We start from the raw sequence: 27598 nt of genomic DNA on the forward strand, positions 1-27598 counted from the left end.
AGCGATGGAAGGAGGAAAATCCTCCTGTCCCGGCCGAGCCAGGGCTTGAGCACGGCTGTGACACAGGGGAGGGGACAGCAGGGCCTGGGGAGGGGACAGCAGGGGAGGGGACAGCAGGGCCTGGGGAAGTGACAGCAGGGGAGGGGACAGCAGGGCCTGGGGAGGGGACAGCAGGGCCAGGGGAAGTGACAGCAGGGGAGGGGACAGCAGGGCCTGGGGAGGGGACAGCAGGGCTGGCTCAGGGTGTGGCACCAGGGGAGGGGACAGCAGGGCCTGGGGAGGGGACAGCAGGGGAGGGGACAGCAGGGCCTGGGGAGGGGACAGCAGGGCTGGCTCAGGGTGTGGCACCAGGGGAGGGGACAGCAGGGCTCGGGGAGGTGACAGCAGGGCCTGGGGAGGTGACAGCAGGGCTGGCTCAGGGTGTGGCACCAGGGGAGGGGACAGCAGGGGAGGGGACAGCAGGGCCTGGGGAGGGGACAGCAGGGCTGGCTCAGGGTGTGGCACCAGGGGAGGGGACAGCAGGGCTCGGGGAGGTGACAGCAGGGCCTGGGGAGGTGACAGCAGGGCTGGCTCAGGGTGTGGCACAGGGGAGGTGACAGCAGGGCCTGGGGAGGGGACAGCAGGGCTGGCTCGGGCTGTGGCACAGGGGAGGGGACAGCAGGGCTCAGGTTGTGGCACAGGGGAGGGGACAACAGGGCTCAGGGTGTGGCACCAGGGGCGGTGACAGCAGGGATCAGGGTGTGGCACCAGGGGAGGTGACAGCAGGGATCAGGGTGTGGCACCAGGGGAGGTGACAGCAGGGATCAGGGTGTGGCACCAGGGGAGGGGACAGCAGGGCTCAGGGTGTGGCACCAGGGGAGGTGACAGCAGGGCCTGGGGAGGGGACAGCAGGGCTCAGGGTGTGGCACCAGGGGAGGTGACAGCAGGGCCTGGGGAGGGGACAGCAGGGCTCAGGGTGTGGCACCAGGGGAGGTGACAGCAGGGCTGGCCCGGGGTGTGGCACAGGGGAGGTGACAGCAGAGCTGGGGCTGTGGCACAGGGGAGGGGACAGCAGGGCTCAGGGTGTGACACCAGGGGAGGTGACAGCAGGGCTCAGGGTGTGACACCAGGGGAGGTGACAGCAGGGCTCAGGGTGTGGCACAGGGGAGGTGACAGCAGGGCTGGCTCAGGGTGTGGCACCAGGGGAGGGGACAGCAGGGTTCGGGGTGTGGCACAGGGGAGGTGACAGCAGGGCTCAGGGTGTGGCACAGGGGAGGTGACAGCAGGGCTGGCTCAGGGTGTGGCACCAGGGGAGGTGACAGCAGGGATCAGGTTGTGGCACAGGGGAGGTGACAGCAGGGCTCAGGGTGTGGCACCAGGGGAGGTGACACCAGGGCTCAGGGTGTGGCACAGGGGAGGTGACACCAGGGCTTGGCTCCCAGCCTGGGCTCTGAGAGGGAAAATGGAAATCCCAGCAGGAAGCAGGAGCTGGATTTTGTGGCTGAGCGTTCACGGCCTGGGTGTCACATCCTCCTGTCCTCTAATTAGCGTTTGGAGCTGCTAATTGGGCTTTTGGCGGTGTTTTCACTGATTTTGGGGGGCTGTGAGCACTGAAGGTTTTGCTCCAGGAAATTCCCATCCCTGGGGGTGTTTAAGGAAAAATTGGATGTGGCACTCGTGGGGTTGGACTCGGTGATCCCGGGGGTCTCTCCTGCCCCTGGGATTTTGGGGTTTGGGGGTTTTGAGTTTGGGGTTTTTTGAGGGTTTTTGAGGTTTGGGGTGTTTGGGGTTTTTGAGTTTGGGGATTTTGGGTTTTGGGGTTTTTGGGGGGTTTTAGGGTTTGGGTTTTTTGAGGTTTGGGGATTTTGGGGTTTTTGGGGGTTTTGAGTTTGGGGGTTTTGAGTTTGGGGGTTTTTGAGGTTTGGGGATTTTGAGGTTTTTGAGTTTGGGGATTTTGGGGTTTGGGGTTTTTGGGGTTTGGAGATTTTGAGGTTTGGGGTTTTTGAGGTTTTTGAGGTTTGGGGTTTGGGGTTTTTGGGGATTTTGAATTTGGGGTTTTTGAGGTTTGGGGATTTTGAGGTTTTTGAGTTTGGGGTTTTTGGGGTTTGGGGTTTTTGGGTTTTGGGGATTTTGAGGTTTGGGGATTTTGAGGTTTTTGAGGTTTGGGGGTTTTTGAGGTTTGGGGTGTTTGGGGTTTTTGAGTTTGGGGATTTTGGGTTTTGGGGTTTTTGAGTTTGGGGTTTTTGGGGGGTTTTAGGGTTTGGGTTTTTTGAGGTTTGGGGATTTTGAGGTTTTTGAGGTTTGGGGGTTTTTGAGGTTTGGGGTGTTTGGGGTTTTTGAGTTTGGGGATTTTGGGTTTTGGGGTTTTTGAGTTTGGGGTTTTTGGGGGGTTTTAGGGTTTGGGTTTTTTGAGGTTTGGGGATTTTGAGGTTTTTGAGTTTGGGGTTTTTGGGGTTTGGAGATTTTGAGGTTTGGGGTTTTTGAGGTTTGGGGATTTTGGGGTTTTTGGGGATTTTGAGGTTTTTGAGTTTGGGGTTTTTGAGTTTGGGGTTTTTGAGTTTGGGGTTTTTGAAGTTTGGGGATTTTGGGGTTTTTGGGGTTTGGGGATTTTGAGGTTTTTGAGTTTGGGGTTTTTGGGGTTTGGGGTTTTTGGGGTTTGGGGATTTTTGAGGTTTGGGGTTTTTTGTGTCCCCGTGCTGACCCCTGTCCCCTTGGCCCCGCAGTTCTGGCACAAGTCGTGTTTCCACTGCGAGACCTGCAAGATGACGCTCAACATGAAGAACTACAAGGGCTACGAGAAGAAGCCCTACTGCAACGCGTGAGTGATCCGGGGGGATCCGGGGGGATCCTGGGGGATCCGGGGGGATCCTGGTGTGGGGCCTGGTGGGGGATCCTTCTGTGGGATCCTTCTGTGGGATCCTCGTGTGGGACCTTTGGTGGGATCTCCTGTAGGGCCTGGTGTGGGATCCTTTGGAGAGTCTCACCCCAAATTTGGGGGTTTAGGGAGGTTTTGGGTGAGTTTCATCCCAAATTTGGGGGTTTAGGGAGGTTTTGGGTGAGTTTCATCCCAAATTTGGGTGGTTTGTGGTGGTTTTGGGGCCATATTTACCCCAAATTTGGAGGTTTTGGGGCAGTTTCATAAAGTCTCAACCCAAATTTGGGGGGTTTGTGGTGGTTTTGGGGCCATTTTTACCCCAAATTTGGGGGTTTTAGGGCAGTTTCATGAGGACTCACCCCAAATTTGGGGGTTTAGGGAGGTTTTGGAGCATTTCACCCCAAATTTGGGGGTTTAGGGAGGTTTTAGAGAGTTTCACCCCAAATTTGGGTGGTTTGTGGCGGTTTTGGGGCCATTTTTACCCCAAATTTGGAGGTTTTAGGGCAGTTTCATGGAGTCTCATCCCGGATTTGGGGGGTTTGTGGTGGTTTTGGGGCCATTTGAACCCCAAATTTGGGGGTTTTGGGGTAGTTCCATGAAGTCTCACCCCAAATTTGGGGGTTTAGGGAGGTTTTGGAGCATTTCACCCCAAATTTGGGGGGTCTGAGGTGGTTTTGGGTGAGTTTCACCCCAAATTTGGAAGGTTTAGGGCACTTTCATGGAGTTTAACCCCAAATTTAGAGGGTTTGTGGTGGTTTTGGGGCCATTTCCACCCAAATTTGGGGGTTTTAGGGCAGTTTCATGAAGTCTCATCCCAAATTTGGAAGGTTTAGGGTAGTTTCATGAAGTCTCACCACAAATTTGGGGGGTTCAGGGAGGTTTTGGGTGAGTTTAACCCCAAAACTGGGGGGTTTGGGGCGGTTTTGGGGCCATTTTTACCCCAAATTTGGGGGTTTTAGGGCAGTTTCATGGAGTTTAAACCCAAATTTAGAGGGTTTGTGGTGGTTTTGGGGCCATTTTCACCCAAATTCGGGGGCGCTGCTGGAGGGGGATCTGCCTGTGCTGGGCCAGGCGGGCTCTGCCTTTGGGGGTGACAATTTTGGGGTGTCCAGAGGAGCAGGGGGAGCGTCCCTGATCCCAAACCCTTCTCCCAAAATTCCCGTGCGGGATGGAGAAATGGGAAATTCCTGACATTCCGAGGAGTCTGCGCAACCTCGGCTTTTCCTCCCGGGGCTCCCTTTGATGCCGCTGCTGCTTTAACCCTTCCCAGCCTGGATTGAGCACAGAAAATCCCCAAAATCTTTTGTTTTTCCCCATTTTCCTCCCCGAGGGAAGAGCTGGGATGAATTCCCAGGAGGGGCTGAGATGTGGACGAGAAAGGAAAACTCCAAATTTGGGTTTTTTTGGGGTTGGTTCTTTCTCAGCTTCTCCCAGTGAACCACAAACTCCAGGATATCCCAGGAATTCCCAAATTTTGTGGAATTGGAGCACAAGGACATCCCGTATCCAGGGAAAAGGGGGTGGAAAAGCAACGTTTATCCTGGCAGGGACGAGGCTGCTTTTCCAAACGTGCCTCAGCACAGGCTCCTCTCTGTTCCAGCCGTGGCCTCCTGCCAAATTCCTGACTTTTTCTTTTCTTCTGGAGGGCAGGAGGAGGAAGAGGGCCGGGCTTCCTCCAGCCCTGACATCCCCCATAAATCCGGGAGAAGATTTTTGGTGCCAGCGCTGTGGGAGTTGCTTGGGGATTGTCCCCAGGCCTGTCCCTGTCCCCTCCTTGGCTCCAGTTGGGAACTGGGAGGGACTGGTGGCTCCTGGAAGTGACACTCGGGGCTGGGCTGGGCTCTGAGGGCTTTGAAAAGCAGAAAATCCAGGGAAACGTGAGATTCCTCCAAATGGAAGGTGGGGAGAAGCTGGAGATGAGAGCCGGGCACAACTCGAGCTCCAGGCTCCAGCTCCTCCCAAAAATGAATTTTTATAGAATTTTAACTTTGAGCTGGCTGTGGGATCGGGGAGATCAGGCACAAATCCCGGCTGGAAAATCCTCCCTGAGGGCTCCAGGCTGGGAGTTCAGTCTGGGCTGTGTCCAGAGGCACCCCTGGGTGCTGGGGGTGCCCAGAGGAGCCAGGCTGGGATGGGGAGAAGGAGAAAATCCGGGGCTGGGGGCTCCTGCTCCTCCCCGGGGCCACCAGGACCTCCCCGGGGCCACCAGGACCTCCCCGGGGCCACCAGAACCTCCCTGGGGCCACCAGGACCTGCCTGGGGCCACCAGGAGCAGCTCCTGCTCCTCCCCGGGGCCACCAGGACCTCCCCGGGGCCACCAGGACCTCCCCGGGGCCACCAGGAGCAGCTCCTGCTCCTCCCCGGGGCCACCAGGACCTCCCTGGGGCCACCAGGAGCAGCTCCTGCTCCTCCCCTGGGCCACCAGGACCTCCCCGGGGCCACCAGGACCTCCCTGGGGCCACCAGGAGCAGCTCCTGCTCCTCCCCGGGGCCACCAGGACCTCCCCGGGGCCACCAGGACCTCCCCGGGGCCACCAGGAGCAGCTCCTGCTCCTCCCCGGGGCCACCAGGACCTCCCTGGGGCCACCAGGAGCAGCTCCTGCTCCTCCCCTGGGCCACCAGGACCTCCCCGGGGCCACCAGGACCTCCCTGGGGCCACCAGGAGCAGCTCCTGCTCCTCCCCGGGGCCACCAGAACCTCCCTGGGGCCACCAGGAGCGGCTCCTGCTGGCCCTGGGCCACCAGGACAGAGCCAGGGCCAGACTTTGGGATTTTCCTTGCTTTCCTGCTGGATTCATCCACGACTCGAGCTCCAGGCTCCAGCTGCTCCCAAAACCAAATTTTTATAGAAATTTAACTTTGAGCTGGCTGTGGAATCGGGGAGATCAGGCACAAATCCCGGCTGGAAAATCCTCCCTGAGGGTTCCAGGCTGGGAGTTCAGTCTGGGCTGTGTCCAGAGGCACCCCTGGGTGCTGGGGGTGCCCAGAGGAGCTGGGTTGGGATGGGGAGAAGGAGAAAATCCGGGGCTGGGGGCTCCTGCTCCTCCCCGGGGCCACCAGAACCTCCCCGGGGCCACCAGGACCTCCCTGGGGCCACCAGGACCTCCCTGGGGCCACCAGGAGCAGCTCCTGCTCCTCCCCGGGGCCACCAGGACCTCCCCGGGGCCACCAGGACCTCCCCGGGGCCACCAGGAGCAGCTCCTGCTCCTCCCCGGGGCCACCAGGACCTCCCTGGGGCCACCAGGAGCAGCTCCTGCTCCTCCCCTGGGCCACCAGGACCTCCCCGGGGCCACCAGGACCTCCCTGGGGCCACCAGGAGCAGCTCCTGCTCCTCCCCGGGGCCACCAGAACCTCCCTGGGGCCACCAGGAGCGGCTCCTGCTGGCCCTGGGCCACCAGGACAGAGCCAGGGCCAGACTTTGGGATTTTCCTTGCTTTCCTGCTGGATTCATCCACGACTCGAGCTCCAGGCTCCAGCTGCTCCCAAAACCAAATTTTTATAGAAATTTAACTTTGAGCTGGCTGTGGGATCGGGGAGATCAGGCACAAATCCCGGCTGGAAAATCCTCCCTGAGGGTTCCAGGCTGGGAGTTCAGTCTGGGCTGTGTCCAGAGGCACCCCTGGGTGCTGGGGGTGCCCAGAGGAGCTGGGTTGGGATGGGGAGAAGGAGAAAATCCGGGGCTGGGGGCTCCTGCTCCTCCCCGGGGCCACCAGAACCTCCCCGGGGCCACCAGGACCTCCCTGGGGCCACCAGGACCTCCCTGGGGCCACCAGGAGCAGCTCCTGCTCCTCCCCGGGGCCACCAGGACCTCCCCGGGGCCACCAGGAGCAGCTCCTGCTCCTCCCCGGGGCCACCAGGACCTCCCTGGGGCCACCAGGACCTCCCCGGGGCCACCAGGAGCAGCTCCTGCTGGCCCTGGGCCACCAGGACAGAGCCAGGGCCAGACTTTGGGATTTTCCTTGCCTTCCTGCTGGATTCATCCACGACTCGAGCTCCAGGCTCCAGCTGCTCCCAAAACCAAATTTTTATAGAATTTTAACTTTGAGCTGGCTGTGGGATCGTGGAGATCAGGCAAAAATCCCGGCTGGAAAATCCTCCCTGAGGGCTCCAGGCTGGGAGTTCAGCCCGGGGAGGATCCAGAGGCGCCCCTGGGAAATGCCAGGGCCAGGCTGGGCTGGGCTGGGGTCTGAGTTCCCAGGAATTCACCTCGGGCTGGGAGTGGGACTGCTCCAACCCCCTCTCCTGCTGGTTTTTTGGGAATGCTTCTTTTGGGGCAGGACTGGGATGGAATGGGGTGTGAGTTCTTGGGGATTCACCTCAGTCTGGAAGTGGCATCACTCCAAACCCCTCTCCTGCTGTGTTTTTTTGGGTGGAAATTCTGCTTTTAGGGCAGCACTGCGGTCTGAATTCTCAGGAATTCACCTCCATCTAGAACTGGGATCCCAAACCCCTCTCCTGCTGTGTTTTTTGGGGAAATGTTGCTTTTAGCACAGCACTGGGGTGTGAGTGCTTGAGGAGGATTCACCTCCATCTGGGAGTGACATCACTCCAAATCCTTCTCCTGCTGTGTTTTTTGGGGAAATGCTGCTTTTAGGGCCAGACTGGGATGGAGTGGGGTCTGAGTTCTCAGGGATTCACCTCAGTCTGGGAGTGGGGTCACTCCAAACCCCTCTCCTGCTGGTTTTTTTTGGGGAAATGCTGCTTTTAGGGCAGCACTGGGGTCTGAATTCTCAGGAATTCACCTCCATCTGGGAGTGGCATCACTCCAAATCCTTCTCCTGCTGTGTTTTTTGGGGAAAATGCTCCTTTTAGGTCAGGATTGGGATGGAATGGGGTCTCTGTTCTCAGGATTCACCTCCATCTAGAACTGGGATCCAAACCCCTCTGCTGCTGTGTTTTTGGGGAAATGCTGCTTTTGGGGCAGGAATGGGCTGTGAGTTCCCAGGAATTCACCTCCATCTGAGAGTGGGGTCACTCCAACACTGCTGTGTTTTTTGGGGAAATGCTGCTTTTAGGGCAGGACTGGGATGAAATGGGGTCTGAATGCTCAGAGATTCACCTCAGTCTGGCAGTGACATCACTCCAAACCCCTCTCCTGCTGTGTTTTTTGGGGAAATGCTGCTTTTAGGGCCAAAAAGGGATGTGAGTTCCCAGGAATTCACTTCCATCTGGAAGTGGCATCACTCCAAACCCCTCTCCTGCTGTGTTTTTTTGGGGGAAATGCTGCTTTTAGGGCAGGATTGGGCTGTGAGTTCCCAGGGATTCACCTCCATCTGGAACTGGGATCCCAACCCCTCCTCTGCTGTGTTTTTTGGGCAGATGCTGCTTTTAGGGCCAGACTGGGATGAAATGGGGTGTGAGATCCCAGGGATTCACCTCAGTCTGGGAGTGGCATCACTCCAAATCCTTCTCCTGCTGTGTTTTTGGGGAAATGCTGCTTTTAGGGCAGTACTGGGGTCTGAGTTCCCGGGAATTCACCTCCATCTGGAAGTGGCATCACTCCAACCCCCTCTCCTGCTGCGTTTTTCGGGGGAAATGCTGCTTTTAGGGCAGGATTGGGCTGTGAGTTCCCGGGAATTCACCTCAGTCTGGGACTGGGATCCCAACCCCCTCTCCTGCTGTGTTTTTTTGGGAAATGCTGCTTTTAGGGCCAAAAAGGGCTGTGAGTTCCCAGGAATTCACTTCCATCTGGAAGTGGCATCACTCCAAACCCCTCTGCTGCTGTGTTTTTGGGCAGATGCTGCTTTTGGGGCCAGACTGGGATGAAATGGGGGTGTGAGTTCTTGGGGATTCACCTTGATCTGGGAGTGGCATCACTCCAAATCCTTCTCCTGCTGGTTTTTTTTGGGGAAATGCTGCTTTTAGGGCAGCACTGGGGTCTGAATTCTCAGGAGTTCACCTCCATCTGGAACTGGGATCCAACCCCCTCTCCTGCTGTATTTTTTGGGAGAAATGCTGCTTTTAGGGTCAGACTGGGATGGAATGAGGTCTGACTTCTCAGGGATTCACCTCCATCTAGAACTGGGATCCAAACCCCTCTGCTGCTGTGTTTTTTTTTGGGGAAATTCTGCTTTTAGCACAGCACTGGGGTGTGAGTACTTGAGGATTCACCTCCATCTGGAAGTGGCATCACTCCAAATCCTTCTCCTGCTGTGATTTTTGGGAAATGCTGCTTTTAGAGCAGGATTGGGATGGAATGGGGTCTGAATGCTCAGAGATTCACCTCCATCTGGAACTGGGATCCAAACCCCTCTGCTGCTGTGTTTTTTGGGGAAATGCTGCTTTTAGGGCCAAAATGGGCTGTGAGTTCCCAGGAATTCACCTCCATCTGGGAGTGGCATCACTCCAACCCCCTCTCCTGCTGTTTTTCGGGGAAAATGCTCCTTTTAGGGCCAAAAAGGGATGTGAGTTGCCAGGAATTCACTTCCATCTGGAAGTGGCATCACTCCAAACCCCTCTGCTGCTGTGTTTTTTTGGAGGAAATGCTGCTTTTAGGGCCAGACTGGGATGGAATGAGGTGTGAGATCCCAGGAATTCACCTTGATCTGGGGCTGGGATCCAACCCCCTCTCCTGCTGTTTTTTGGGGAAATTCAGCTTTTAGCACAGCACTGGGCTTGTGAGTTCATGAGGATTCACCTCCATCTGGGAGTGGCATCACTCCAACCCCCTCTCCTGCTGTGATTTTGGGCAGATGCTGCTTTTGGGGCCAGACTGGGATGAAATGGGGGTGTGAGTTCTTGAGGATTCACCTTGATCTGGGAGTGGCATCACTCCAAACCCCTCTCCTGCTGTTTTTTTTTGGGGGAAATGCTGCTTTTAGGGCCAGACTGGGATGGAATGGAGTCTGAGTTCCCAGGGATTCACCTCAGTCTGGGAGTGGGGTCACTCCAAATCCTTCTCCTGCTGTTTTTTTTTTGGGGAAAATGCTCCTTTTAGGTCAGGTTTGGGATGGAATGGGGTCTCTGTTCTCGGGAATTCACCTCCATCTGGAACTGGGATCCCAACCCCTCTCCTGCTGTTTTTTGGGGAAAATGCTGCTTTTAGGGCAGGAATGGAGAGTGATTTCTCAGGAATTCATTTCCATCTGGAACTGGGATCCAGCCCCTCTCCCACTGCAGGGCTGGGAAAGGTGGGAACCGCGGATCCCATGGAAACCCCAGCGCTGCTGCGGGCTCTGGATTCGCCTCCTCCCCTCTCCCTGCCCGGGGGATTCCCGGTGACCCCTCCCGGGGGGGGCGATCCCGGCTGGACGAGCTCTGATCCGCCCGGGAATTGCCGGGCTCAGGCCGCTGCTAATGCGGGAGCCAGACGGGGCCGTGTGACCTGATTGAACAGCGCCGCTAAAGCCGGGGCTGGGCAGCCCCCGGGAATCCTCGGCGGGCAGCAGCAGACGGGATTCGGTGGGATTTGGAGCGGGGAAAACCCGGGGGTTGGAGGGAGAAAAACCCGGGATTTGGAGGGAGAAAAACCCGGGGTTTGGAGGGGGGAAAACCCGGGGTTTGGAGGGAGAAAAACCCGGGGTTTGGAGGGAGAAAAACCCGGGGTTCTGTGGGATTTGGAGCAGAAAAAACACAGGGTTCTGTGGGGTTTGGAGGGAGGAAAACCCTGGGTTCTGTGGGATTTGGAGAGAGGAAAAACCCGGGGTTTGGAGGGAGAAAAACCCGGGGTTTGGAGGGAGAAAAACCCGGGGTTTGGAGGGAGAAAAACCCGGGGTTTGGAGGGAGAAAAACCCGGGGTTCTGTGGGGTTTGGAGGGATGAAAAACCCGGGGTTCTGTGGGATTTGGAACCAGGGGTTCTGTGGGATTTGGAGCGGGGAAAACCTGGGCTTTGGAGGGGGGAAAAACCCTGGGTTCTGTGGGATTTGGAGCAGAAAAGACCCGGGGTTCTGTGGGATTTGGAGGGAGGAAGACCCTGGAGTTCTGTGGGATTTGGAGCAGAGAAAACCCGGGGTTCTGTGGGGTTTAGAGGTGGGAAAACCCCAGGATTCTGTGGGATTTGGAGAGAGGAAAAATCTGGTTCTGTGCGGTTTGGAAGGGGGAAAACCTGGGGTTCTGTGGGATTTGGAGGCAGGAAAATGTGGGGTTCTGTGGGGTTTGGAGGGGGGAAAAACTCGGGGTTCTGTGGGATGAAAAACCTGGGATTCTGTTGGATTTGGAGCAGGAAAAACCCGGGGTTCTGTGGGATTTGGAGCGGGGAAAAAGCCAGGGTTCTGTAGAGCAGCTCCTGGGAGCTGATGGGGAAAAAGCAGGTCCCAATCCAGGGAGAAGATCCCAAATCCAAAATTCCCTGAGGATTGGACCTCCTCTTCCCCAGGGAGCAGCTCCTGGGAGTTAGTGGGGGGAAAAGCAGATCCCAGTCCTGGGGGAGGATCCCAAATCTGAAATTCCCTAAGGACTGGAGCATCTCTTCCTCTGGGAGCAGCTCCTGGGAGCTGATGGGGGGAAAAAACAGATCCCAGTCCTGGGGGAGGATCCCAAATCCAAAATTCCCTGAGAATTGTAACTCCTCTTCCTCTGGGAGCAGCTCCTGGGAGTTAGTGGGGGAAAGCAGATCCCAATCCCAGGAGAGGATCCCAAATCCGAAATTCCCTAAGGACTGGAGCTCCTCTTCCCCAGGGAGCAGCTCCTGGTAGCTGGCGGGGGAAAAGCAGATCCCAATCCAGGGAGAGGATCCCAAATCCAAGATTCTCTGAGGACTGGAGCATCTCTTCCCCAGGGAGCAGCTCCCAGGAGCTGGGGAGAGAAGTGGAGCCCAGGGGAGGATCCCAAATCCATTCTGGGAGATCCCAAACCCCTGGGTGGATCCCTGCTGCCCGTGCAGCACAAACTGCCTCAAATCCTTGTGAGATCTCCCCCAAATCCCAAGGAAATCCAATCCCAGCCCCACCCCTGCCTGTCCCAGTGCTGTGTGTTTCCCGGGTTATTTTAATGTTGGGAAGGATGAAGTAGAAAGACCTTGCAGATATGGGGGTTTAGATTCTGGGAGTCTGAGTTCAACAGAGATAGAAATAAAAGCAAGCTTTGAAATTTAGGGTACAGAGCCATCAGCTAGTGAATAAAGATGTTCCAAGCTGAGGGGCAGACTGTTTGATTAAACAATCCCCTTCTGCCTGCCTTAGGTGATGGGACAATTCTGTTGGGTGTAAATAAATGTTATCTTGTATTAGATTGCTTAGTCCAACACAGACTATTCAACCTGGAAAGATATTTAATGTACGGAATTCCGAACCTCCCTCTCTTATCCCGTCCTCTCTTTTGCCTTCCTCTCTTTCCTCTTATCCCCTCTTTTCCCCTGCCCTTTTTCCCCTCTTTTCCCTCTTCTCTTTCCCCCCTCTTTCGCCCTCTTTTCCTGCTCTCCCGGCCTGCTTTAGCTACAAGTAAGGCCCTCACAATAAATCACCTGCTGCCCCTGCTGCTTTGCTTATAGAGATATTTTGTCACCGACTCGACTGTCACGGAGTTACTCCTTCATTCCCCATTCCCTCCTCCTCTCCTCCCGCGGTTTTCCCGTTCTCCCGGGTCTCAAGGTTAATTTTCCTTGAGATTCTCCTCGGGGTTGGTGTTCCCCAAGGTGCTCAGGGTTCCCCCAGGGTTGCTGTTCCCTGGGAGTTTCCTCTGGGTTGGTGTTCCCAGAGTTAATCAGGTTTTCAGTCTTCTCTTTGCCCTGGGTGTTTCACACCAGAGGCAGAGACGACAAGCTGAGTCCCCAGTGCACATTTCCAAGGTTTTTATTCTTCATTATCTCAGTTCTGTCCCAGCTCTGCAGGGCGTCCCCAGCAGAGCAGGACACGGGGGGGACTGGGCGGGTCAGAGGGTCCCGGACCCTTTGTACCATTCCCTGACCCAAGCACCGTCCACAATGAACTTTTTATTTATAAAATTGTACCAATGCTCACTGCCTATGCTAACCTGTCATTTCTACTCTAAACCAATCTCTAAAATCCAACTCAGCAGAAAATGGGGGACGAGAACCAGAACAAGGAGCACAGGGGCCACTCCCCAATTCCTCCATCTTGTCTCTTCAGCCCCATATGCTAAGAATCCTAAATTCTATATTTATATTCTATAATAAACCATCCACTACTTATTTTAAATTCTTAGGGTTTGTGATTCTTCCTGCATGTGAGTGTTCACTGCCATGGCAGGGATCAGAGGCAGTGTCCTCCTGGGATCTGTGTGGGTCTGACTGAGCCCCCTGGACAGACCCCAGACCCCCCTGGACAGACCCCAGACCCCCTGGACAGACCCCAGACCCTCCTGGACAGACCCCAGACCCCCCTGGACAGACCCCAGACCCCCCTGGACAGACCCCAGACCCCCCTGGACAGACCCCAGACCCCCTGTCCGGTCTCCAAACCCTCCAGGGTGGCCAGAGGGATGTTCTAGACTCCGACACCCGGGCTCCCCGGGGTGGATTTTGTGCCGATTCCGGAGCCCGGGGCAGGGATGCGGTTTCCATGGCAATGGGAGCATCGCTCTGCCGAGCTGGAGCTGCTGCCCCGGGCTGGGGCTGGATCCCGCTCCCGGGCGTTCCCGGGGGTGTTCACAGCGGGAATGTCGGGGAAAGGGCGGGGAAAACCCGCTGGGTTTGGAAAAACCCCGGGCTGAGGTGGTGGGAATCACCTCAAAGGGCTGGGAGTGTTCCCAGGGGGAATCTGGGATCTCCCAGAATCCCAGGAATGGTTTGAGTTGGTTCTGCTTATAGGGCTGGGAATGCTCTGGGATTCCCAGGGGGAATTTGTGATTTGGGATCTCCCAGAATCCCAGGAATGGTTTGAGTTGGTTCTTCTCATAAGAGCTGAGAATGTCTCGGATTCCCAGGGGGAATTCATGGTCTGAGATCTGAGAATTCAGAATTCATGGTCTGAGAATCCCAGGAATTCCCAGAATCCCAGGAATGGTTTGGGTTGGTTCTTCTCACAGAGCTGGGAGTGTCTGGGATTCCCAGGGGGAATTCGTGATTTGGGATCTCCCAGAATCCCAGGAATGGTTTGGGTTTTCTCTCCTCATGGGACTGGGAATATTCTGTGCCTTCCCATGGGGAATTTGGGATCTGAGATCTTCCAGAATCCCAGGAATGGTTTTGGTTTGTTCTTGGCTCTTCTCACCGGGCTGGGAATGTCTCGGATTCCCAGGGGGATTTCATGGTCTGGGATCTCCAAGATTCCCAGGAATGGTTTGGGTTGGTTCTTCTCACAAGAACTGAGAATGCTCTGGGATTCCCAGGGGGAATTCATGATCTGGGATCTCCCAGAATCCCAGGAATGGTTTGGGTTTTCTCTCCTCATGGGGCTGGGAATGTTCTGTGCCTTCCCATGGGGAATTTGGGATCTGAGATCTCCGGGAATCCGGGGATGTTTTGGCTTGGTTCTTCTCACAAGAACTGGGGAATGTTCTGGGATTCCCAGGGTGAATTCATGGTCTGGGATCTCCCAGATTCCCGGGATGTTTGGGCTGGGGGCTCTCTCCAGTCCCCCCTTCCCCAGCCCAGGGCGCTCAGGAGCTGCTCCCCCAAATCGGCTTCGTTTTCCCTGACCCTGCTCTGAGCCAGGCTGGGGCTCCCCAGGATCCCAGGAGGGGAACCCAGGAGTTCCAGGAGTTCCAGGGGCTCCAGGAGCTCCAGGGGTTCCAGGAGTTCCAGGAGCTCCAGGAGTTCCAGGGGCTCCAGGGGTTCCAGGAGTTCCAGGGGCTCCAGGAGCTCCAGGAGTTCCAGGGGCTCCAGGGGTTCCAGGAGCTCCAGGAGTTCCAGGGGCTCCAGGAGTTCCAGGGGCTCCAGGAGTTCCAGGGGTTCCAGGAGCTCCAGGGGCTCCAGGAGTTCCAGGGGCTCCAGGAGTTCCAGGGGCTCCAGGAGTTCCAGGAGCTCCAGGAGTTCCAGGGGTTCCAGGAGCTCCAGGGGCTCCAGGAGTTCCAGGGGCTCCAGGAGTTCCAGGACCTCCAGGGGCTCCAGGAGTTCCAGGAGCTCCAGGGGTTCCAGGAGTTCCAGGGGTTCCAGGAGTTCCAGGGGCTCCAGGAGTTCCAGGGGCTCCAGGGGTTCCAGGGGCTCCAGGAGCTCCAGGGATTCCAGGAGCTCCAGGAGTTCCAGGGGCTCCAGGAGTTCCAGGGGCTCCAGGGGTTCCAGGAGTTCCAGGAGCTTCAGGAGCTCCAGGAGTTCCAGGGGCTCCAGGAGTTCCAGGAGCTCCAGGAGTTCCAGGAGCTCCAGGGGCTCCAGGAGCTCCAGGGCTTCCAGGAGCTCCAGGAGTTTCAGGAGCTCCAGGGGTTCCAGGAGTTCCAGGGGTTCCAGGAGCTCCAGGAGTTCCAGGGGCTCCAGGAGTTCCAGGAGCTCCAGGAGTTCCAGGGGTTCCAGGAGTTCCAGGAGCTTCAAAAGCTCCAGGGGTTCCAGGAGCTCCAGGGGTTCCAGGGGTTCCAGGAGTTCCAGGAGCTCCAGGGGCTCCAGGAGCTCCAGGGGCTCCAGGGGCTCCAGGAGTTCCAGGGGTTCCAGGAGTTCCAGGAGTTCCAGGGGTTCCAGGAGTTCCAGGGGCTCCAGGAGTTCCAGGGGCTCCAGGAGCTCCAGGGGCTCCAGGAGTTCCAGGGGTTCCAGGAGTTCCAGGAGCTCCAGGGGCTCCAGGAGTTCCAGGGGTTCCAGGAGTTCCAGGGGCTCCAGGAGTTCCAGGGGTTCCAGGAGTTCCAGGGGCTCCAGGAGTTCCAGGGGCTCCAGGAGCTCCAGGGGCTCCAGGAGTTCCAGGGGCTCCAGGGGTTCCAGGAGTTCCAGGAGCTACAGGAGTTCCAGGAGCCGAGCTCAGGGCTGTTCCCTGCTGCCCACAGAGCCCAGGGGCCGCTCTTAGTGGATTAATGAATTAATGGATTAATGGATTAATTAAACCCCGGCTCCTCATGGTGCCTGGGCTGGGGTTGGATCCTCTGGAATTATGGAATCACCAGCACTGGAAAACCTTCCGAGATCAGAGTCCAACCACTCCCCCAGCACTGCTCTGTCACCACCAAATGTGTGTGTCCCACGAGCTTCTGGAAATTTCCAGGGATTTATTGATTTATTCCCCCCTTCCCTGTCCCACTGAGCCGATTTTCCCTGGAATCCCCCCTAAACCTCCCCTGCAGTGTCCTCCTGCTCCTTCTGGCGAGCTCGGGAGGCCTCCCAGAAAATCAGATTTTATCCTGGTTGGGGTTTGAATGCAGAAATTTTTCTGGATTCCTGGTGGGAATCCTGGGCTCCAGGAAGGAGCCGGAGCTCCGGGTGGGGTCTCCACTTGGATAATTTTAATTAAACAGGGATTATTGGGATGCTCAGTGAGCAGGAGTTGAGGAGAGGAGCAGGAGCTGGGCAGGAACCGTTCCATGACTCTGGGATGGAGATGTGGGGTCTGGAGTGGCACAGGTTGGAGTGACAGCCCTGGAACGGGGATCAGACCCCCCAAAACACCAGGGAGACCCCAAAACCACCAAGGAGACCCAAAAACCACCAAGGAGACCCCAAGAACACCCCCACTCTGCAGGGCTGTCCTCAGGGGCTCAGCCCTGGTCACCAGCAGGGAGGGGACACTGGGATGGCTTTGCAAGGGAAGTTATCCCTGATTTAATGTGGGTTTTGAAGGACACTGGGATGGCTTTGCAAGGGAAGTTATCCCGGTTTTTATGTGGATTTTCAGGGACATTGGGATGGCTTTGCAAGGGAAGTTATCCCGGTTTTTATGTGGATTTTCAGGGACATTGGGATGGCTTTGGAAGGGAAGTTATCCCTGATTTAATGTGGATTTTGAGGAATACTGAGATGGCTTTGTAAGGAAAGTTATCCCTGTTTTTGGGTGGATTTTGAGGGACACAGAGCTGGCTTAGGAAAGGAAATTATCCCAGTTTTGCCTGGATTTTGAGGGACACAGGGATGGCTTTGCAAGGGAAATCGTTCCATGACTCCAGGATTCCATAGTTAAATCATTCCATGTGTTTCCATGTGTTTCCATGTGTTTCCATGTGTTTCCATGTGTTTCCATGTGTTTCCATGTGTTTCCATGTGTTTCCATGTGTTTCCATGTGTTTCCATGTGTTTCCATGTGTTTCCATGTGCTTCCATGTGCTTCCATGTGTTTCCATGTGTTCCCATGTGGTTCCATGTGGTTCCATGTGGTTCCATGACTCCAGAGTTCAATCATTCCGTGTTTCCATGGTTCAGTCATTCCATGTTTCCATGATTCCACGATTCCATGTTTCCATGATTCCATGACTCCAGAATTCCATGACTCCATGATTCCATGTTTCCATGATTCCACAGTTCAATCATTCCATGTTTCCATGATTCCATGGTTCTATCATTCCATGATTCCATGGTTCCATGGTTCCATAGTTCAATCATTCCATGGTTCCATGATTCCATGATTCCATGACTCCAGAATTCCATGTTTCCATGATTCCATAGTTCAATCATTCCATGATTCCATGATTCCATAGTTCAATCATTCCACGATTCCATTATTCCATGATTCCATGATTCCATAGTTCAATCATTCCATGGTTCCATGATTCCATGACTCCAGAATTCCATGTTTCCATGATTCCATGGTTCTATCATTCCATGATTCCATGGTTCCATGGTTCCATAGTTCAATCATTCCATGGTTCCATGATTCCATGACTCCAGAATTCCATGTTTCCATGATTCCATAGTTCAATCATTCCATGATTCCATGACTCCAGAATTCCATGTTTCCATGATTCCATAGTTCAATCATTCCATGATTCCATGATTCCATAGTTCAATCATTCCACGATTCCATTATTCCATGTTTCCATGATTCCATAGTTCAATCATTCCATGTTTCCATGATTCCATAGTTCAATCATTCCATGATTCCATGATTCCATGTTTCCATGACTCCATGGTGGGAGTTTCTCCGCCGTGGCCGGTGGGGACAGGGGACGGTGACGGTGACATTAACGGCGGTGTCCTCCCCTGGCAGACACTACCCGAAGCAATCCTTCACCATGGTGGCAGACACGCCCGAGAACCTGCGCCTCAAGCAGCAGAGCGAGCTCCAGAGCCAGGTAAATCCCAAATTCCCAAATTCCCGTGGAAAAACCCCACGCGGACCTTCCCCGCTGTGCTTTTCCCTCTGGGGGTTCCCTGCTTTGGGAATTCTCTCTGTGTGTGACCCCTGGAGGTTCCTGGATTAACCTTGGGTAGGGGGAAATCCAGAGGGGCCCCTCCAGCCATGACAATTCCGTGATTCCATGGATGCCCCTCAAATTCCCAAATTCCCATGGGAAAACCCCACACTGACCTTTCCCAGGGCATTTTTCCCTCCAAAAATTTTTGGGAATTCTCTCTCTGTGTGTGACCTGTGGAGGTTCCTGAATTAACCTTGGGCAGGAGGAGCTCCAGAGAGGCCCCTCCAGCCCTGACAACTCCATGATTCCCTGGATGCCTCTCAAATTCCTGAATTCCCATGGGAAAAACCCACACTGACCTTTCCCAGGGCATTTTTCTCTCCGAAAACTTTTGGGAATTCTCTCTGTGACTCGTGGAGGTTCCTGAATTAACCTTGGGCAGGAGGAGCTCCTTCCAGCCCTGACAATTCCATGATTCCCTGGATGTCCCCCAAATTCCCATGGGAAAACCCCACAATGACCTTTCCCGGGGCATTTTTCCCTCCAAGGTTTCCCTGTTTTGGGAATTCTCTCTGTGACTCGTGGAGGTTCCTGAATTAACCTTGGGCAGGAGGAGCTCCTTCCAGCCCTGACAACTCCATGATTCCCTGGATGCCCCTCAAATTCCTGAATTCCCATGGGAAAACCCACAAAGACCTTTCCCAGGGCATTTTTCTCTCCAAGGTTTCCCTGTTTTGGGAATTCTCTCTGTGTGTGACCCATGGAGGTTCCTGAATTAACCTTGGGCAGGAGGAAATCCAGAGGGGCCTTTCCAACCCTGACAATTCCATGATTCCCTGGCGCTTCCCAAATCCCTCCCAAGCCCTGGCACTTCCTGGGAGAGGCAGGTTTGTGCTGCTGGGATTCCCGGAGGGGCGGATCCGCCTCTCCCACGCCCGCTTTGCCTTTTCCCAGCTGGATTCCAGGTGTGGAATAAAAAACTCAGGAGCCTCACCTGGGCCCAGGTGTGCACCCTCCAAATTTTTCCTGTGAACCCAAACCTCACTGGGAGCGTCAGTTCTGCAGGAAAACTGCTGGAAATGCAGGAATGGGAATTTTTTTGGGAGGGTTGACCCTGCCTGGGGAAGCAGCCAGGGCAGGGAAGATGGAGCAGGGAAAAAATTGAGGAAAAAATTCAGGATTTATCAGAGGATCTGCCTGGTGGGATTTGGGATCTTGCTCAGGGATTCCTTGTTTTTCCAGCCTGGAATTCTCCCAGCCCAGCAGCTCCTGGAGCACCAGGAGAGGCTGAGGGAGGCGGGAGGGGAGGGAATCCCAATCCCTGCAATTCCCTGGAGGGAGCCAGGCACGAGCAGGATGAGAGGGAGCGGCCTCACCTCGTTCCAGGGGAGGTTTAGGTTGGGAAAAATCATTCCAGTGGAGGGGTCACTGTCCCTGGAAATGTCCCAAAGCCACGTGGAGGTGGCACTTGGGGACCTGGGTCAACTCTGAGCACGGGGCACGCTTGGATTCTGTCCTCAGAGCTTTTCCAGCCGTAACAATTCCACGTTTTCCTGGGCTCTGCCTCTGTCTGAGCTGTGCTGGAGCATCCCCTGAGCTTTGATGTCCCAGCCCTGCTCACGTGTGCTCCGAGCTCGCTGTGCCGGAAAAAATCCCGGAAAAAATCCCGGAAAAAATCTGTGCCCAGCGGCGCTCCTGCCCCGGGAGCCACTGAATTCCCATTTTTCCATGGAAAAGGGGCAGTGGGGCAGCGCTGGGTGCTGTCAGCAAGGCCTGATGGAGCAGGAGCTTTCCGGGCTGTTTTCAGTGGGATTTCTGGGATTTTGTGTTTTGGGATCAGATCCGTGCTCTGAAGGAGGCTGTGACCTTCCTGCCTGCTCTTCCCGTTAGCCCGAGAGTGTCGGGAGCTGATTCCTTGGGAATGCAGCCAGGAGGAGGAGGAGGAGGAGGAGGAGGGGGAGCCTCACCTGCTGCAGGGCCAGGGCCACCCTGGGGTCCCCCAAGCTGGGCTTTTCCTGCCCCCAAGCTGGGCTTTTCCTGCCCCCCAAGCTGGGCTTTTCCTGCCCCCCAAGCTGGGCTTTTCCTGCCCCCAAGCTCGGCTTTTCCTGCCCCCCAAGCTGGGCTTTTCTCCCCCAAGCTGGGCTTTTCCTGCCCCCCAAGCTGGGCTTTTCCTGCCCCCCAAGCTGGGCTTTTCCTGCCCCCCAAGCTGGGCTTTTCCTCTCCCCCCAAGCTGGGCTTTTCCTGCCCCCCAAGCTGGGCTTTTCCTGTCCCCCAAGCTGGGCTTTTCCTGCCCCCCAAGCTGGGCTTTTCCTCTCCCCCCAAGCTGGGCTTTTCCTGCCCCCCAAGCTGGGCTTTTCCTGTCCCCCAAGCTCGGCTTTTCCTGCCCCCAAGCTGGGCTTTTCCTGTCCCCCCAAGCTGGGCTTTTCCTGCCCCCAAGCTGGGCTTTTCCTCTCCCCCCAAGCTGGGCTTTTCCTCGCCCCCCTAAGCTCGGCTTTTCCTGTCCCCCAAGCTCGGCTTTTCTCCCTGCCCATCCCCCTGGGAGTGGCTCAGCAGATCCCTGGCTCAGGCTCAGAGCTGAGCCCAGCCTGGGGCTGGATTTGTGTCCACGCAGCGATGGCAGGGACAGGGGGAGGTGACAGGGACACAGGGGGAGGACAGGGACAGGGGGACAGCAGGGACTCGGGGGTGGCAGGGACACGGGGGTGGCAGGGACACAGGGACGGCAGGGACAGGGGGACGGCAGGGACAGGGGGGTGACAGGGACAGGGGGGATGGCAGGGACACGGGGATGGCAGGGACACAGGGACGGCAGGGACAGGGGGACGGCAGGGACGGGGGGGTGACAGGGACAGGGGGGATGGCAGGGACAGGGAGACGACAGGGACAGGGGACGGCAGGGACACGGGGGAGATGGCAGGGACAGGGAGGTGACAGGGACACAGTGACACCGTGGCTTTTCCATGGCAACCACGGAGCTGCTGCTGCTCCTCCCCGCAGTCTGCGGGCGTTTCCTGGGCTGTGTCAGAGCAGGGCAGGGGAGGGACCTGAGCCCTGCCGGGGATCGCAGCCCCCGGGACAGGGGCGGGCACAGCCCTGGGGGACGGGGGGGCTGCTCTGGGGGGCTCCTCTTGCAGGGGGACAGGGACAGGGTGACAGGGACGGGGTGACAGGGATGGGGTGACAGGGATGGGGTGACAGGGACAGGGTGACAGGGATGGAGTGCTGGACACCCCCAGGGATGGGATGACGAGGATGAGGAGCTGGGATCCTGCAGGGATGGGGCTACAGGGATGGGGTGACAAGGACAGGGTGCTGGACACCCACAGGGATGGGGTGACAAGAATGGGACACCGGGCACCTGCAGGAGTAGGGGACAGGGTGACAGGGACAAGGTGACAGGAATGGGGTGATAAGGACAGGTTGCTGGACACCTCCAGGGATGGGGTGACAAGAATGGGACAGTGGGCACCTGCAGGAGTGGGTGGCAGGGACAGGGTGACAGGGACAGGGTGCTGGACGCCCACAGAGGTGGATGATGAGGATGAGGAGCTGGGATCCTGCAGGGACAGGGTGACAGGGACAGGGTGACAGGGATGGGGTGACAGGGACAGGGTGACAGGGACAAGGTGCTGGACACCCCCAGGGATGGGGTGACAATAATGGGACACTGGGCACCTTCAGGAATGAGGTGGCAGGGGTGGGACACCAGGCACCTGCAGGGGTGGGTGACAGGGACAGGGTGACAGGGGTGGGTGACAGGGATGGGGTGACAGGGATGGGATGACAGGGACAGGGTGCTGGACACCCCCAGGGATGGGGTGACAAGAATGGGACACTGGGCACCTGCAGGAGTGGGTGGCAGGGACAGGGTGACAGGGACAGGGTGACAGCGATGGGACACTGGGCACCTGAAGGGACAGGGTGGCAAGGATGGGACACTGGGCACCTGCAGGGGTGGGTGACAAAGACAGGATGGCAGGGACAGGGTGACAGCAATGGGACACTGGGCACCTTCAGGGGTGGGTGACAATGACAGAGTGGCAGGGACAGGATGGCAGGGATGGGACACTGGGCACCTGCAGGGACAGGGTGGCAGGGACAGAGTGGCAGGGACAGGATGGCAGAGATGGACACTGGGCCCCTGCAGGAGTGGGTGACAATGACAGGGTGACAGGGATGGGACACTGTGCACCTGCAGGGGTGGGTGACAATGACAGGATGGCAGGGACAGGGTGGCAGGGATGGGACACCGAGCACCTGCAGGGGTGGGTGACAATAACAGGGTGGCAAGGGCAGGACACTGGGCACCTGCAGGGGTGGGTGACAATGACAGGGTGGCAAGGGCAGGACACCGGGCACCTGCAGGGGTGGGTGACAATAACAAAGTGACAATGACACGGTGGCAGGGCCAGCCAAGCCGCAGCGGCCGCGTGTCCCTCCCCTGTCCCTCTATTTGTGTCCCCGCGGTGGCGCCTCCCGTTCCGCTCACGCTGGGTAATGATGCCCTGAGAGGCCAAAAATGTCCCCAAAGTGCCACCCCCGGTGCCACCACCGGCCGCTCCCAGCCCACGCGTGGCGGGGAAATCGCAGCTCCACCCGAGGCTCCCGGGCGGGGGTGGCACTGCCACTGCTGTCCCTGCCGTGCCAGCGGTGTCACCTCGGTGCTCCCGGGCGGGGGTGGCACTGCCACTGCTGTCCCTGCCGTGCCAGCGGTGTCACCTCGGTGCTCCCGGGCGGGGGTGGCACTGCCACTGCTGTCCCTGCCGTGCCAGCGGTGTCACCTCGGTGCTCCCGGGTGGGGGTGGCACTGCCACTGCTGTCCCTGCCGTGCCAGCGGTGTCACCTCGGTGCTGGTGGCAGCGGGGAGGGTTTGATGTGCTGGGCTGTGACGTGTGAAGGGTTTTCCCTGTGGGGAACTCACCCACCCCAGGAAAATTAATTGTGGGGCTCGTTTTGATTTATTAAATTATAATAATAATAATAATAATAATCATCATCATCATCATCATCATCATCATGGGGATGCTGCCAGGAGGATTTTTAGGGCTGAATTCTTCCTGTGTCCTCAACGCCAGCAGGGTGGAAAAGCGAGGAAGGTGGAGCAGGGTGGGACTGAGGAAAAAAAATTGGGACTGAGGAAAAAAAATTGGGATTTAGGAAAAAAATATTGGGATTTAGGAAAAAAAAATTGGGATTTAGAAAAAAAATATTGGGATTTAGGAAAGAAATTGGGATTTAGGAAAAAGAAAATGGGATTTAGGGAAAAAAAAGAATTGGGATTTAGGGAAAAAAAATTGGGATTTAGGGAAAAAAAATTGGGATTTAGGAAAAAAAATGGGGATTTAGGAAAAACAATTGGGATTTAGGAAAAAGAATTGGGATTTAGGAAAAAAAAAGGGGATTTAGGAAAAAAATGGGATTTAGGGAAAAAATGGTGATTTAGGAAAAAATTGGGATTTAGGAAAAAATTGGGATTTAGGGAAAAAAAATGGGATTTAGGAAAAAATTGGGATTTAGGAAGAATTTGGGATTTAGGGAAAAAAATTGGGATTTAGGAAAAAATTGGGATTTAGGAAAAATTTGGGATTTAGGGAAAAAAAATTGGGATTTAGGAAAAAAAAATGGGGTTTAGGGAAAAAATGGGATTTAGGGAAAAAAATTGGGATTTAGGGAAAAAAATTGGGATTTAGGGAAAAAGGAATGGGGATTTAGGAAAAAAAGAATTGGGATTTAGGGAAAAAAATTGGGGTTTAGTAAAAAATAAATTGGGATTTAGGAAAAAAAATTGGGATTTAGGAAAACAATGGGATTTAGGAAAAAAGAATTGGGATTTAGGGAAAAAGGGATTTAGGGAAAAAAATTGGGGTTTAGTAAAAAATAAATTGGGATTTAGTAAAAAAAATGGGGATTTAGGAAAAAAATGGGGTTTAGGGAAAAAAATTGGGGATTTAGGAAAAAAAATGGGTATTTAGGGAAAAAAATTGGGATTTAGGAAAAAAAAATTGGGATTTAGGAAAAAAATGGGATTTAGGGAAAAAAATTGGGATTTAGGAAAAAAAAATTGGGATTTATCAGAGAGGGATCAGCTCAGGGATTCCTTCCAGCCTGGAATTCTCCCAGCTCAGCAGCTCCGTGGGGTGCCCTGAGCAGCACAGGGACAGCATCCACCCTCCAGAGGGAAACATCCCTGCTGGATATTAATAATTGTTATTAATTGTAATATTAATTATATTATTAATTAGAATCAATTATATTATTAATTATAATCAATTATATTATTAATTATATTATCATATATATAATTGATATATATAATATAATATAACATATAATAATAATATTATAATATAATGTATAATATATATGATATAATAATATATATCATATATATTATATGTATTATATATATAATTGATTTTATATATATATAATCAGTTATAATATTATTAATATCCTGCCTGGGATGGAGGGCACCCTGTGTCACCAGCCCGGTGTCACCAGCTCGGTGTCACCAGCCCGGTGTCACCAGCTCAGTGTCACCTGCCCGGTGTCACCAGCCCCGTGTCACCAGCCCCGTGTCACCTGCCCGGTGTCACCAGCCCGGTGTCACCAGCCCCGTGTCACCTGCCCGGTGTCACCAGCCCGGTGTCACCAGCCCCGTGTCACCTGCCCGGTGTCACCAGCCCGGTGTCACCAGCTCGGTGTCACCAGCTCGGTGTCACCAGCCCTGTGTCACCAGCCCCGTGTCACCAGCTCAGTGTCCCCAGCTCGGTGTCACCAACTCGGTGTCACCGGCCCCGTGTCACCAGCTCGGTGTCACCAGCCCGGTGTCACCAGCCCTGTGTCACCAGCCTTGTGTCAGCAGCTCGGTGTCACCAGCCCTGTGTCACCAGCCCGGTGTCAGTCACCAGCCCTGTGTCCCCAGCCCGGTGTCACCAGCTCGGTGTCACCAGCTCGGTGTCACCAGCCCTGTGTCACCAGCCCGGTGTCACCAGCTCGGTGTCACCAGCCCCGTGTCACCACCTTGGTGTCACCAGCCCGGTGTCACCAGCTCGGTGTCACCCCCCAGAGGTGGCAGCGTGTCCCCAAGTCCCTGCTGTCCCCACGGGGAGCTGGGCCCAGCCCGAGTGAGCCCAGGGGAGAGCGGAGCCCCCTCCTGCCCCGGGGGGAGCGGGGGCTGCGGGCTCAGGGCGGCCCCGGGGGTGGGGGGTCCTGGAAAACCCCTCTGGGCATGGCTGGGGAGATCTGGGGGATCTGGGAGGATCAGGGAGGATCTGGGGGGCTCAGGGAGGCTCTGGGGGGCTCTGGGGGGGATCTGGGGGGCTCTGGGGGGATCAGGGAGGATCTGGGGGGCTCTGGGGGGGATCTGGGGGGATCTGGGGGGCTCAGGGAGGATCTGGGGGGCTCTGGGGGGCTCTGGGAGGATCTGGGGGGATCTGGGGGGATCTGGGGGGGCTCTGGGGGGCTCAGGGAGGATCTGGGGGGATCTGGGGGGCTCTGGGGGGCTCTGGGAGGATCTGGGGGGCTCAGGGAGGCTCTGGGGGGCTCAGGGAGGATCCGGGGGGCTCTGGGGGGCTCAGGGAGGCTCTGGGGGGCTCTGGGAGGATCTGGGGGGCTCAGGGAGGATCCAGGATGCTCAGGGGTTTTCAGGGATGGACAGGGAGGCTCAGGGAGGGTCAGGGATGTTCTGGGATTTTCAGGAATGCTCAGACAGGCTCAGGGATGTGCAGGGATTTTCAGGGATGCACTGGGGATGCTCAGAGAGGCTCGGGAATTTTCAGGAATGCTCTGGGATTTTCAGGGATGCTCAGGGAGGCTCTGGGATTTTCAGGGATGCTCAGGAATCCTCAGGGAGGCTCTGGGATTTTCAGGGATGCTCAGGAATGCTCAGGTATTTTCAGGGAGGCTCAGGGAGTCTCAGGAATGCTCAGGGATTTTTCAGAGATTCTCAGGTATTTTCAGGAATGCTCAGGGATTTTTCAGGGTTGCTCAGGGATGCTCAGGGACTCTCAGGGATGCTCAGGGATTTTCAGGGATGTTCAGGGATTCTCAGAGATTCTCAGGGATGCTCAGGGGTGGACAGAGATGTTCAGGGATGCTCAAGGATGCCCTGGGATTTTTCAGGGATTTTTCAGGGATGCTCAGGGATTTCTCAGGGACTCTCAGGGATTTTCAGGGTTGCCCCAGAGCGGGGCAGGAGCCCTGGCAGGCCCGGGGGGGGCCCTGGGGGGGTCCCAGCCCCGCTCAGGCCCCGCTCTGCCCCCGCCCAGATCCGCTACAAGGAGGAGTTCGAGAAGAACAAGGGCAAAGGCTTCAGCGTGGTGGCCGACACGCCCGAGCTGCAGAGGATCAGGAAGACCCAGGACCAGATCAGCAACGTGAGTGGTCCCCGTGGGGACACCGGGACTGGGACTGGGACTGGGACACCGGGACTGGGACACCGGGACTGGGACACCGGGAATGGCACTGGGACTGGGACAGGGACACCGGGACTGGGACTGGGACTGGGACTGGGACACCGGGACTGGGACACCGGGACCGGGACTGGGACACCGGGACTGGGACTGGCACTGGGACACCGGGACTGGGACACTGGGACTGGGACCGGGACACTGGGACTGGGACACTGGGACTGGGACACTGGGACTGGGACTGGGACTGGACTGGGACACCGGGACTGGGACACCAGGGCAGGGACAGGGACACCGGGACTGGGACTGGGACACCGGGACTGGGACTGGGACACTGGGACTGGGACTGGGACTGGGACACCGGGACTGGGACTGGGACACCGGGACAGGGACACCGGGACCGGGACACTGGGACTGGGACTGGGACACCGGGACTGGCACTGGGACTGGGACTGGGACACCGGGACAGGGACACCGGGACCGGGACTGGGACAGCGGGACTGGGACCGGGACACTGGGACTGGGACCGGGACACTGGGACTGGGACTGGGACACTGGGACTGGGACTGGGACACCGGGACAGGGACACCGGGACTGGGACTGGGACACCGGGACAGGGACACCGGGACTGGGACTGGGACACCGGGACTGGGACACCAGGGCAGGGACAGGGACACCGGGACTGGGACTGGGACACCGGGACTGGGACTGGGACACTGGGACTGGGACACTGGGACTGGGACACCGGGACTGGGACACCAGGGCAGGGACAGGGACACCGGGACCGGCACTGGGACACCGGGGCTGGGACCGGACTGGGACACCGGGACACCGGGACTGGGACACCGGGACTGGGACACCGGGGCTGGGACCGGACTGGGACACCGGGACACCGGGACTGGGACACCGGGACACCGGGACCGGGACACCGGGACAGGGCGGGAGGGGAGGGCACAGCTGTGAAAAACAGCCCAGAAACAAATCCCAGGATCACAAATTCTGGGATCACACATTCTTGGAATCACAAATCCCTGGGATCAGAAATTCCTGGGATCACAAATTCCTGGGATCACAAATTCCTGAGGGGTTTGGGGTGCAGGGAGAGGGTGCCAGGGGGGCAGGAATGGGGTTTGGGGTTCAGGGCTCCCCAGTGGGAGCTCACACAAACCCCAGGCAGCCCCAGCAGGGCGGGAGGGAATTTCCATCCCCTCTTTCTGTGCCCCCCTCGTGCAGCTCCG

General features: G+C 56.5%; 1 protein-coding gene across 3 annotated transcripts in view; it reads left to right on the plus strand.

Annotated features, from left to right (window-relative positions):
- LASP1 (LIM and SH3 protein 1) overlaps positions 1-27598 on the plus strand; it is a 42366-nt gene that overhangs the window by 7209 nt on the left and 7559 nt on the right. For all 3 annotated transcript variants that reach the window (XR_010081152.1, XR_010081153.1, XM_063403730.1), the window contains exons 2-4: positions 2703-2797; positions 17802-17886; positions 26220-26327. Coding sequence is in view for 1 of the 3 variants with exons in the window: in XM_063403730.1 (XP_063259800.1) it covers positions 2703-2797; positions 17802-17886; positions 26220-26327 (288 nt within the window). In the remaining 2 variants the exon portion in view is untranslated. The remainder of the gene's footprint in view (positions 1-2702; positions 2798-17801; positions 17887-26219; positions 26328-27598) is intronic.

The sequence above is a fragment of the Prinia subflava genome, chromosome 8 (genome assembly GCF_021018805.1).
Source record: "Prinia subflava isolate CZ2003 ecotype Zambia chromosome 8, Cam_Psub_1.2, whole genome shotgun sequence".
NCBI lineage: Eukaryota > Metazoa > Chordata > Aves > Passeriformes > Cisticolidae > Prinia > Prinia subflava.